Source organism: Macrotis lagotis, chromosome 4, assembly GCF_037893015.1.
Source record: "Macrotis lagotis isolate mMagLag1 chromosome 4, bilby.v1.9.chrom.fasta, whole genome shotgun sequence".
Taxonomy (NCBI): Eukaryota; Metazoa; Chordata; class Mammalia; order Peramelemorphia; family Peramelidae; genus Macrotis; species Macrotis lagotis.
In genome coordinates, this window is record NC_133661.1 from 229632462 (window position 1) to 229645978 (window position 13517).

At 35.7% G+C, this 13517-nt stretch overlaps 1 protein-coding gene across 7 annotated transcripts in view; it reads right to left on the minus strand.

Annotated features, from left to right (window-relative positions):
* SPATA7 (spermatogenesis associated 7) overlaps positions 1 to 13101 on the minus strand; it is a 62486-nt gene extending 49385 nt beyond the window's left edge. Inside the window, exons 1-6 of one of the 7 annotated variants that reach the window (XM_074235575.1) lie at positions 12985 to 13071; positions 11979 to 12055; positions 11216 to 11330; positions 8789 to 8863; positions 7292 to 7387; positions 4193 to 4240 (exon numbers count right to left, since the gene is read on the minus strand). In XM_074235575.1, the coding sequence (XP_074091676.1) occupies positions 4193 to 4240; positions 7292 to 7387; positions 8789 to 8846 (202 nt within the window). In that variant the 5' untranslated portion in view covers positions 8847 to 8863; positions 11216 to 11330; positions 11979 to 12055; positions 12985 to 13071. Of the gene's footprint in view, positions 1 to 4192; positions 4241 to 7291; positions 7388 to 8788; positions 8864 to 11215; positions 11331 to 11978; positions 12056 to 12984 lie in introns of all 7 variants that reach the window. The other 6 variants (XM_074235577.1, XM_074235576.1, XM_074235574.1 and 3 more) reach the window with 6 other exon arrangements.
* Positions 13102 to 13517: the final 416 nt, after the last annotated feature.

The following is a 13517-nucleotide window of genomic DNA, read 5'->3' on the forward strand; positions in this document are numbered from 1 at the left end:
ATCAGATATGATGGGATTGGCAGTTCAGTAACCAAGGACAATTCTAAAAGATTTGGTGTTAGAAATGCCATCCACATCCAGAGACAAACTATGGACTCTGAATGCTGATCAAAGACTATTTTTCACTTTTTAAAACTTGATTTTTGTTTTTTTCTTTTCATCATGTTTTTTCCCTTTAGTTCTGATTCTTTGTTCACAACATGACTAATATGGAAATATATTAATCATAATTGTATAGGTATAACCTATACCAGAGGAAGGTATAAAAATGTGAAAATCAAAAGCTTAGAAAAAAAGATTGTTGAAAACTATCTGTTCATATAATTGAAAAAAATTAAATAAAATAACATTAAAAAGAATGATCACAATAAAAATGAACTTCAAACTGGAAAATATTTTAATACTATCACTATTAAAAATAACCACATATCACATGCCTGAATTGTGGGGTTTTTTTTTTTTAGTTTTTTTGCAAGGCAAACGGGGTTAAGTGGCTTGCCCAAGGCCATACAGCTAGGTATTTATTAAGTGTCTGAGACTGGATTTGAACCCAGGTACTCCTGACTCCAGGGCCGGTGCTTTATCCACTGTGCCACCTAGCTGCCCCTCTGGGTTTTTTTTTTTAATAAAAAATTTCTTGGCTTAAATTTAAATTATAAGAATCCATAATAACTATAGTAATCTACTGGCACCCTTAAGATAATTCTATTAGGTAGAAATTTCTGATTTTAATTACTTAAAATCATCATGTCTATTAACATTCTTCTGAGTTTCCAACTAGGTTATTAAGAATGAATGGAAATTAAAGTAACTATGCAGGCAGTTAAAATTCAGTCAACCTGGAAAAAATGCTAATTTTTCCCACCTCACTTGAAGAGGTACATAGAAGTTTGCATCTTGTCTTTATTCCTTCCGCAGCAAACTTCTCTACCTGCACCAGAAATCTCAATTCATTTTATCTCCTTCAGGAAATTGTTCCCTCTGTCATCTCCATTCATTTATTCATCTTCAATTTCTCCTTATCTACTGGTTCCTTCCCTACTGTCTACAAACAGTCCAGATCTCCCTTATCCTCAAAATAACTCTTACTTGATCTCCCCATTCCTCACTAATCAATCTTCTAACTTGATTTCTTCTACCCTTTGTAGATAAACTTCTCAAAAAGGCCTTCTACAATAGATACCTACACTTCCTCTCCTCAGTCCCTCCTTAACTTCTATCTGGTTGCTGATCTCATCACTTCACAGAAACTGCTGTCTCCAAAGTTATTAATGATCTCTTAGTTGCCAAACACAATAATCTTTTCTCAATCCTCATTCTCAACCTCTCTGCAGCCTTTGATATAGATATCTTATTCTTGATATTTTCTTCTCTTTACGTTTTCAGGATTCCACTCTCTCCTGATTCTTCTCCTATCTTTCTGACTCCTTCTTCTGTCTCCTTATTCAGGTCATGCCCATTAACCTTGGGTACACCACAGTTCTCTGTCCTGGGCCCTGTTCTCTTCTCAATCTATATTATTCACTTAGTAATCAAATCAGCTCCTACAGATTTAGTTATCATCTCTATTGTGATGATTCTTAAATCTACCTCACCTGCCCTAATCTTTCAGCTAACCAGATCCAGTCTCATATCTCCAGTTGCCATTTAGACCTCTAGTAAGCAAACTCATCTTATCTAAAACTGAATTTATCTTTTCCCCTAAACTCTCTCCCTTTCCAAACTTGTCTATTCCTGACAGGCTAACACCACCCTCCCATTCCCTCAAGCTTGCAACCTAGCTGACATTCTCATCTTCTCACTATCTCTTACCCTTTAATATCCAATCTGTGGCCAAGGCTTATTGATTTCACCTTTGCAATATTTCTCAAATAAAACACCTCTCCTCTGATATGCTACCACCCTGGTGTAGACCATTATCTACTTCTTAGACTACTACAACAGTCTGCTGCTGGATCTGCCTACCACAAGAGTCTACTCACTCCAATCCATTTTCTATTCAGCCAAGAAAGTATTTTTTCCCTAAAATGTAGGTCTGAACATGTCACCATCCTACTCAATAAACTCCAGAGGCTCCCTAACACTTTTAGGATCAGATACAAATCCTCTGTAAGTTTAAAGCCTTTCATAACCTAGGCCACCTGGAATCTTAGAGCATCCCCCCCCCTTTTACTCTTGGCTCCAATGACATTGGCCTCTTGACTATTCCATAAACAAAGACACTCCATTTCTCAGCTCCAGGCATTTTCTCTGGCTATCTTCCAAGTATGGAAAGCTCTCTCTCCTCTACCCCTTGACTTCCCTGACTTCTTTCAAGTTCCAACTAAAATACTACCTTCTACTCCTGGAATCCTTTTCCAATCCCTCCCTGATTCTAGTACCTTTCCTTTTATTATTTCCTATTTATGATGTACATATAGTTTATTTGTACATATAAGTTTACTTCTTGTCTTTAGTGGAATGGTGAGCTCCTTGTGTGCACAAACTCTCTTTTGTCTCTTTTTTGTAATCCCAGTGCTTAGTATACAGCTTGGCACACAGCAGAAGTTTAATGTTCATATTGACTGTCAGGATAAAATTGAAGCCCAGAGAGATAAAATAATCTGACCAAGACAAAGCCTCCAATCTTCTGACTCTAACTTAGTGCTGGTTTTAGAATCTATGTCCAATAAAGCATGATACCAGAGAGCAATTAACAGATCAAGGGATCAGTTAACAGATCAAGAAATACTCCGTCAGATCTATGGAAAGGGAAGAAATTTATGACCAAAGAAGAAATAGGAGTGCATTATAAATAGTAAAATGGATGATTTTAACTCAATTAAATTAAAAGATTTTTGCACTTAAAAAAAACCAATGCAGGCAAGATTAGAAGGAAAACAGAAAGCTGGGAAACAATTTTCACAGCTAGGGGGTCTGATAAAGATCTCATTTCTAAAATACAGAGAACCAAATCAAATGTATGAATTACAAATGATTCCCCAATTAAAGATGGTCAAAAAATATGAACAGAAGAAATTAAAGTTATATATAATATGAAAAATGGCCCAAATCATTGTTGATTGGAGAAATGCAAATTAAAACAACTTTGAGGTACCACCTCATGGCTGTCAGATTGGCTAAAATGACTAAAAAGGAAAATGATCAATGATGGAGGGGATGTAGGAGAATTGGGACACTAATACACTATTTGTGGAGTTGTGAACTGATCCAACCATTCTGGAGAGCAATATGGAACTATGCCCAAAGAACTATAAAACTGATCACACCATTTGACCCAGGTCAATATCCTAGGCCTATATCCAAAAGAAATTTTAAAAAATGGGAAATGTACCACATGTTCAAAAATATTTATAGCAGCTCTTTTTTGCAGAGGCAAAGAGTTGGAAATTAAGGGGATGCCCATCAATCGGGGAATGGCTAAACAAGTTGTGGTATATGAATGTTATGGAGTACTACTGTTCTATAAGAAATCCTAAGCGATTGGACTTTAGAAAAGCATAGAAAGAATTACAGGAACTGATGCTGAGTAAAGGGAGCAAAATCAAGAGTATTTTAGGGGCAGCTAGGTGGTGCAGTGGATAGAGCACTGGCCCTAGCCTCAGACATTTAATAATTACCTAGCTGTGCGGCCTTGGGCAAGCTACTTAACCCCATTGCCTTGCAAAAACCTAAAAGAGAGAGAGAGAGAGAGAGAGAGAGAGAGAGAGAGAGAGAGAGAATGAGAGAATCTTATGCATAAAAACACCACTGTGAATTGACCAACTATGAATGATGCAGCTCCTCTCAGTAGTTCAGAGATTTAGGACAATCCTGGGATACCTGTCATGAACGGCATCCTCATCCAGAGGCAAACAAAAAACTCAAACTATATTCATTTAAAAAAAAAACTTTTCATGTTTTTCCTTCCTATCACAATTTTTTCCTTTTCCCTTAGTCCTAATTCCTCATACAGAAAGTGACTAATATGTAAACACTTTTAACTCAAATGTATACGTATAACTTTTACTAGACTGCTCATCACTAAGGAGAGGGGAGGTGAAAAGGGAGGTGGGGAAGGAAGGTGTAAACTAAATATGCAAGTGCATGAATGTTGAAAAACTTTCATATCTTGTAATTGGAAAAATAGAATTTATGTCCTATATAAAAAATTATTAGTATTTTTATTGAAGTGCAAAAAAAGATCACTTACATTTAATGCTGGAAGTCATGCTTACTGGCATTGAGCAATCTACAACGGCTGAAAAAGAAAAACATGATTTGATAATAATTCTAAACTTTAAGTTAGAAAAATTCTCAAAAAATATTCTTAAAAATTTAGTAAAATAAAAGATTGTTTTTCTATAGATAACATATTTTCATTAGATATTCTGATCAATAATTTTTTATGGATTCAGATAATTATCTCAGAATTTTATCCATAAAATGTTTATAATTCAGCATATTTTACTTTTAAAGTCCTATAACTTATAGTTTGAGTAGCTAGATAGTGCAGTGGATAGAGCACTACACCTGGAGTCAAGAAAGCTAATCCTCAGCTTCCTAAATACAAATCCAGCCTCAGAATCTTACTAGCTGGGTGTCCCTGGACAAGTCACTTAACCTCAAATGGGTTCATGGAGAGTTTGACATGATTTAAAAACAACTGAACTGAACTAAGCAAAAACTCATGTTTTAATGCTTTGGGGATAATACAACTAAATGGTTCAATGTCTTATGTTCAAGTTTTACATTCAACACATTTCAAAATTTATATAGATTTCACAGAATTTTAGATGACATTAAGATTATCTAGTACAACTCTGATTTTACATATGAGGCATTTGTAGTTCAGAGAAAGGAAGAGATTTACACAAGGTCACATATCTATTTAGTGACAGGTGGCACAGGAATTTAGGTCTCCCAACTCCTAGTTGGTGAATTGAAAAAAATACATTCTGTTCTAAGGTTTCCATTCTTTAGAATACTAAGTATACCTTACACCAGTATTTGAAGGATAAAGAAAGACACAGAACTGTTAAGTAGAATTATGAAAATTTTTGGAGTACTGAATCTAAAAAACTTTTGGGTAGAGGAAAGGATGGAAAATAAACCAGAGAAAAGTGTTTTGCTGGAACTGAAGTTTGACAAAGATTTATTAATATCAATTCTGATAAAGTTAGGACAGAAGAAAATTCAAATATTTTAAAATGCAACACTAATCTATGGAAGAAGGCGAGTTTTCTTTCTGAACCATCACAAGTAATTTAAAATGAGAATTTTTTCAAATGAGGAAAGAAATAGAATAAGCAATGAAGGTCTCTTTTGGGCCAGAAATTGTAATAAGTATTATTTTTACTAGCAATTCATTCCTTAAGGCCAAATTCAGGTACTATTTTTTAATGTCATTTTTTAATAAATATAGTTATTTACAAATGCTCTTTCAAAAGAGCAGGAATATTAATTTATAAACCTTGGCAAAAAGACTATCTTCATTCTCAATATTCCTTAAGATTGCCTACAGCAATATCTAAGTCCTTTTCAAATAAATTAGCATTACAGGAATTGGAGGTCTAGAGGAGAAAGTTACCTCAAAGGCCACTATTCCAACTCCCTTATTCTATAGATGAAGAAATTTAAGCCCAGGGAAGAAAAGTGACTTGCCCAAGATGACAATGATAGTAAATGTCAGAGATAGGATTTGAAACTAGATCCTGATTCTGAGGCCTGAGCTTTTTCAACTATACCAATTTCCAGTACAATAAAAAGAAACAAAGAGACACAAAGAATGAAATTTAATAAAGAAATAAAAAGGGCAATGTTCAGTAACACAGAAGTTGTTAACCCCTAGAATAGTGTTTCCCAAACTAATCTGGGGACTTTTAAGTGAATTCCAGATTCTGGTGACAAAAATGTGGGGATATGTAAAATCCACAGAACAAAGTCAAGGAAATTTGGTGTAAAAAGTGAAAATTAAACCTATATTTATATCCCCTTAAATTCTGTGCATAAAATAAGTATTTCTGATATATTCATAATCTCACAATTAACATTTCAGAGGAAAATATCATTGATAATTAAAATTTCTATAACTTTTCAAGTTTACAAAGTACTTTCCTTATAACAACCAGCAAGGCAGATAATATAGGTATTATTATCCCCCTTTTACAAATTAGTAAGATGAGTTAAGAGCAGTTAAGAATCCAGGGTCATGCAGCTAAGTAAGTATCAGGCATCTGCTGTCCAAGACAGTGCTTTTTCTACTACTCCCTGCTGCTGTTTCTAAATAAACAATTTCCCATAGATCAGTATTCACAATGCAAAGAAGGTAAGGGTTTAAAAGAATACAGTTTGTAAATGTAGCCCTAGAATTTTCAAAATTCCAAATTGAAAATCAGCCAGAAATAAAGGGAAAATGGCTTGATGTCAGGAAAAAAATTCACCCTAAAGTCAATAACATGAGAAATATGAATCAAATAACAGAGATGATCTAATCCAGATCCCTCATCTTGCAGATGAGGAAAAATTGAGGCTCTGTCATGTCCAGGATCAGCTACTAGTAAAGCCAGGACTATGACAGACTTTTGAGTTATCACATTATGGGAAGTTTATCTCCAAATATGCATTTGAGAATAGACATTAAAGTCATAAAAAAGTGTATAACATCAGAAATATTAAAACAGTGGAAGAATAGAATATTTTAGAAAATTACTAATCAGCTATCTAAAAGAAACAGAAAAAAAGCATGCACAATGGCCCTAACAATGTCACAGAATACTTTTAAAATAGCTTTTTGTCAGTGATGTAAAAACAAAGGATAATTTTGGTTATTTAAAATAAAAAAGTGTAACAGTTGACCAAAAAATAAGCAAACTTCAAGCATTCAGCAAAATAACACTGAAGAAAATAATACTAAGTCATCAAAGCATCATATTCATACTGTTCCAATTTTGAGGAATGAAAATAACATTAATTTTGATGACTTATTTTAAAAAGTATTCCAAATGAAAAACAAAAAGCAAATTTGAAAATATTTGGCATACTGAAATCAAAGATGAAATGCTAGAGAGATGAAATATAAAAGAAAGAAAAAAGGACAATCAGGGTTGTACCACCATTTAAATTTAGATTAAAGGGTCAGTTTCATGGAAAAAGGCATAAATATGTTAAATTATATTCAGTCAAGTGCTGAACCAATCACATGAATCTTTCTACAACCCAATTTATCCATTCTGGCTACAGGTGGACTCTTCTAATGAGAACTGAAGGCGCTAAAATTGTGTGTAGAAGGTTCATATAGGCACATTTTTACCTTTGGCTGAAAGGATTTTATTATAGTGAACAGCCATGTGGTTCTTGATCAGGTAGAGGGTACTTAATCTGAGAGAGGAGGAGTCAGTGCAAAAAGCTATAAAATTAAAACACATTTGATCATTACATATTTCAGTCTAATATAAAAATGATTAGATAAGCAAAGAAACAGTTATCAATAAGCAAGATCATTCTCATAAATCACTATGAACTCTAAGTAGATAGTGTGAAAGTAAACTATGTGATATGAATCTGGCTGACTTCATATGTTTATCAATGAGATGCAAACTTTTTCAGAGAGTACAGAAGAATTCTGAGAAAAGGTAACAGGCATTTCACATTCCATTTCTTGTAAACACTGCCTTTCTTTATATTTTCAATACTAAATCAGCTTAAAAGATATCAATTTTTCTAACTAATAATATCCCTAAAATTTCAGACTTTTACTTCATTCCTTAAGTCTGGGGGGGGGGAACCCCAAACAAAAATACAAAGAAATTAAACCCTAATACAACCTATATCAAAGAATCTGCCCTCACTATGATTTAAAAACCACTGGTATATCTATCAGTATAATAAGACTTATTTCCAAAGTTACTATACTATCTTAAAAAAATACCAATAGAAATTCATTCAAGTTTCACAAAGGCACAAAAATAATCATGATTATAAAAACATATGCATGCAAATATTTATGTAATATATAAGTCTACCTTTGAAATTTTGAATTTAAGTAAAATGACTCTTTCCAAAGAGAAGTTAAAGATTATAAACTTATATTGGCATATACATCTTAAAAAAGGAAAAATCAAGAGATTTGAAGGTGAAACTGAAAAGTCCCAATCCCTCCTACTTCCCTTTCCTATGCTTGTAAAAAAGAATTTATTTTCTATTATTTGACTGCAAACATATTCATTTGTAATTCAAGAAATAAGAATTACAGGAAAAAAAAATCCCCAATATCCTTCTCATCTAAAGGGATGGTTCCAAAGATCCTATAAACAAGACAAATCTATGAGTATTATTTTATTGTCATTGTTTCCTTACAAATAAATCTTTCTTTCAATATTTCTAACAGATTACATCAAGGTTAAGGTCTTAATAAATTATTAATTCAGAATTAAAATTATTCTATGCTATCTATTAATCTCCATTTAAATAAGCAAGGTATGAGCTCAACTAAGGTTATATGTAGGCAGCATTAATAGTAGCTAGCCAGCACAGGAGACAGGGAAGTTGGGGCAAACCAGCCTTAGGTACAAAATACAGCTGAACTTGTGCTTTAACACACTGAATATTTGAGAAACTGAATCACTAAATCCAGAAGATTTCTTGTAAATATCTAAAAATTACTTTCATAGTTACCAAGTAGACACAGTAACCTTCACTAATAAAATGACTTTTAAACCATGTAGTTTAACATGAATATACATGTAATGAACAGAAATATGGTCCAACCTTTCAACAAAACATTCAATACCCAGTATTTTTCACTTACCGTTACTTTTTACGCTTAAGTGTCCTGTAAATGGGCTTGATGGACCATATCTGGGCATGGCAAGGTTTGTTCTGACTTTTAACAAAAATGTGACAATTAGAAGAAAGGATATAATATGGAAAATTATTTTTAACTAAAATAGCAGACTGCAGTTTTATAGAGTATTCTTTATAAGATTGCATTAATGCTATAATAAGTTTTCTTGGATTACATCATCAATCATAATTCTGTGGCACTTATTTTTAGTACTATATTTTAAGACTTCATATGCTTCATGTGAAATGCTAAATTTACCACAGATGTTATTTAATTTAATTATTAAATTTTTATTTTCAAGCACAATGCTTGGTACTGAGAATATACAAATTTGACATTGTCCCTATTCTCAAGAAGTTTGAATTCTAATAGATACATTATATATAATTATGTACACAAATAAGCATACAATATGAATAAGGTGTTAAGATCAAAGTTTACATCACTGACAAAACAGGAGGAGGAAGCGATCAATGTTCAGATTTCTGGTTTGGGGACTGGCTATGGTGGAGGGAAGTGTTGTTCAGGAGATCTTCATGGAGGTTATTTTAAAGAAATGGATTTCATCAAATAGAAATATTAAAGGTACTTATTTCAAGAAAGGAAATGAAGACTGAAAAACATCTATAAATCTAAAGTGCCTGGAATATATATTCAGTGAATGGTATAATGGAGTTAGATATAGAAATCTTTGAATCAATAAATCAATCAATAAACATCCTACTAGATGCTAGGAATTGTATTAAATGACAGAGATACAAATAAAAAAGCAATTTCTGCCATCAAGGAGTTAATAATATAACTAGGTGGGAAGGATAGTTGCTTGGTGGGGGATGGAGGATGAAGAGCTTGAAAGAAGATCAAAAGCAGCCCAGCTGGTAGGAAATGAAAGAAAACTCTGTGAGTCTCCTGTTTAAATAGAGGTCCTGCCCAAAAGTCAAAGGAGCCAATCAAAGCAGCAGAGGGTGGTGATGAGATAGAGGTGTGAGTACCAGGCAGATTCAGCAACCTTGAAAGCCAGGCTAAGGAGTTTGCATAATTATTCTGCTAGAGGCAAATGGGAAGGTTTTTTGAGTAGGATAAGATCTGTGTACTTGGAAGGTTAATTTGGTAGCCATGTAAAGTAGGGAAGGGGAGAGAGATAAGAGTTAAGGAAAGCTGACTGGGAGGTCAAATAGTCTGAATAAAAGTTGAGGAAGATTCTTAAAAAAGGAAAATAAAGTATGAAAGATATTTCAGAGAGAACCGAAAGATCCTAAAAACTGATGGAATAGGAGAGAAAAAGAATGGGAATATCACAAGATATGAATTACCTTAGTATATGTGTAGGGCAGAGGAAGAATCACAGACTTAATCAAGAACTGGAAAGATTATATTTGGAAATCTAAATGAAAGGATGAAGAAACCAAGAGATCTCACAGTTAAAAGTAGAACAGATTTAAACTGAGGTCCTCTGACTGACTCCAAATCTAGCACTCTTTCCATTTTACCACAATGCTCCCCATGTTGCTAGTAGAAAGGGAGAGTATGAATATGAGAGGGAATGATAAACCAGGGTCCCAAAGGAAATGGGAGGGAATAGAATGATAGTATTAATGTTGATGTTATTAATTCAGTAAGGCCAAAGGATCAGTTGTGAAAATCTGAAGCATATTAAATTAAAAGACAGGAGAAAAAAATTAAAACTGATATCAAGACAGTAGTTCAGAAGAGTAAAACTGAAGGCAATCAGATTCTAACATGGGAAAAAGACCAGAACTAGAAAACTCTTAACAGATGGGGCAGGGTCTTTGAAATAGGTCAAGGAGAATAGAGAAACTACAGACAGGAAACAAAAGAAGCACCAGCTAAGCTATTAGGAATATTATGCTAATCTCACAGTTTCTACTAAAACCAGAAGATTTGTACCTGGGTTCCTCCAAACAATAAAAAGAGGATTGCAAATAGCAGTTGCTTGACTTAGTATTAGGACTAGAGGTAGACAAGTCAATAGAGTTATAACTTGGTCAGGACTAAGAAGATTCTAGGGAGTAAAGAGGAATGACTGGGCAGCTAGGTGGTACAGTGCACAGGCCCTGGAGTCAGGAGGCCCTGAGTTTGAATGTGGCCTTAGATATTTAAAAATTACCTAGCTGTATGATCTTGGGCAAGTCAGAACCCTTTTGCCTTGCCAAAAAAAACAAACAAACAACAAACCCTTAAAAAAAGAGGAATAACAAAAGGATGTTTTGTTTAGTACTTTAAATTCAACCAAAGTATGTTGACAAATGTGAACTGTTGAGTATGTATGAAATATTTCAATAACACATTCCTTTTTTCTTGAAATATTGTTGAATAGTAGAATTATGTATGCTAGATCTGTAAATTGTGTGAGAGAAAATGTGTACTCACATAACAGGGGAAAGGATAGGATCTTAAATGGGAGAAGTATCAAATTTATTCAATGTATTTATGGCCAAAGTTGTATTCCAAGTTAGTACTTCAAGATTCTTCTATTAGAGAATACCTAAAAGGTGAGAGGTCACATATATAAAGGAATAAAAAAAAAGCAATCAAAATTGTTTTAAAAAAAAAGTTTTAACTAATTTTGATAAAGTACTAATTATGCTCCGAAATATTTTAAAGATTCCTTCATAGTAAACTGTGATGGAAAGTTTAAAAATTTATATACATTAGTTTATACAGTAATGTTGATTTGGCTTTTATTATTTATGGCTTATTTGTGACACATGGCAAATATGCCGAATATATACTTATGAAATTTATTTTAAATTTCAGAAATCAGTAACAATGTCTGATGTTATCTATGGTATCCCTATAAATTCAGGAAGTGTGTTTAATTTTTTCCTTCATATCCCTAGCATTTATCATAATATACATAGTATGCACTTAATATTTGTTAAAGTGAATCAGCTGTTTTTCCAAATTGCAAATAGATTAAAAATTAACTTCATTTGTTTATTATTAAAGCATTAATCTAAGATTATGAGTTTTTATTCAGTAATCACATACTGAAAAACTACTATGTGCAGTATACACCTTGAGTATACAAAATAAAAATAGCCTACGTGGTTCTTAGAGTGGGAGGGAGAATAAAATTCTCAAAAATCTTTTTTTCCTAAAGAAAAGGTATCCACAATTTTTAAGAAAATACCTGCACTTTAAGGCTGTTGCAGAAGAAAGGTTGTCTATGTTTAGCATCCAATTCACTGTCCAATTAAGTGCTATTTTCTAACAAAATGGACAAAGATCATTCATTGTAAAATTTTAAAAAGATTTCAAGGTACAACCAAGCATTTTCACCTAAACATAATCTTTCAAATCAAGACAGAAGGCTGAATTTAAGGACTAAATAGTGCCTTATTGGAGTCCTGGAAAGAATCCTCTTTGATCTGCTGGCCTAACTTTGGAGTTCTGCATTTTTCCAGTTTATCTGGGCACGGGCAGATAGTTCTGAGAGGTTTGGGTATGGTCACATTCCTCTATGTTAAAGGAAAATAGCTTTTATTGATTCTTAACAGTGAGGTGGAAGAACTTTTTTTTTTAAAAAAAGTATATCGTTGTTTCCTTGTAATTCTGTCCATTTTATACATTTTAAAAACATTCTGAAAATTGGTCTATGGGTTTCAGCAAACTGCCACGATATACAAAAATGGCTCTTTTTCTAGTTGAACCCTCTCCTTTGACAATGAAGGAAACTTAAGTCTAGAGAGGAAGGCGAGTGGCCCAGGGGGCCAAATCACGCTTGTTTGGCTGGGACCCTGCACTCGGAAGCCCCCTAGCCTCTCTCTCTCTCTGGCTCGGTTTTCTCCTCTTTTTCTCACCTCGCCGGTTTGGGTGGAGGAAAGCACTTTGCAAACCCTACAGTCTATTTAAACGCGGCCCGCGGCCCCGGATCACAAACCGGACCTCCGGAGCCCGCGGCCGCGGCTCTTTCTTCCCCGAGCTGCGCCTGCGCAGCAGCACGGCAGCTCGGGGCCAGGAAGGGGGGGGCCGCAGATGGAGATCGTCTCTCCAACGCCTTTGCTTTCAACAGATGGGGAAACTGAGGCTCGGAGGGGCGGGGGGCGGCCGCGGGAGGGCAGAGGTCACCCTGGCGAGGGGGGGAGGGGAGAGCGGGGTCCGAGCCCCGCGAGAAGCGTGCCCCGCGGCCCCTTTACCTTTCCGGGGGTAGTCTTGGCTCTTTCCTCCCATAGTTTCCCCTCACTGCCGCGGCAAGAGTACGCGGGGCCCCCTCTCCCCCCCACGACAGCCCACACCGCCCTGCTCCACCCTCCCGAGATGGTGCCGGAGGCAGCGCCGATGGAAGCCGATCCGGGGCAGGCCGCCTGGAGCCTCCGTCGCCCCGGCGACCGCGGTTGCCAAGGTGCCTGGGCGGCCCGGATTGTGACGTCACGACGCAGCGGAAGGGGCGGGGCCATCCTGCGCGCAGCCCGGCCCCATTCCAAGGCGGGGCTGTCACTCTTAGGAGGGGCCGGATCACGGGACTGAGACGGAAGGGGGCGGGGCCCACGCGGAGCGGGGCGGGGCAAAGAGTACGGGAGGCGGCGGGTCCCGCCGCCCGGTCTCGCCGAGCCCCGCCCCCCCCAGCCTCCTGGGAGAGTCACGGCAACGCCTCTCCGGCATCTCTCCTTCCGTGGAGCTAAAACTCGGGAGATTTAAAAACTCACTAATAAAGGCCGATCATGGCAAT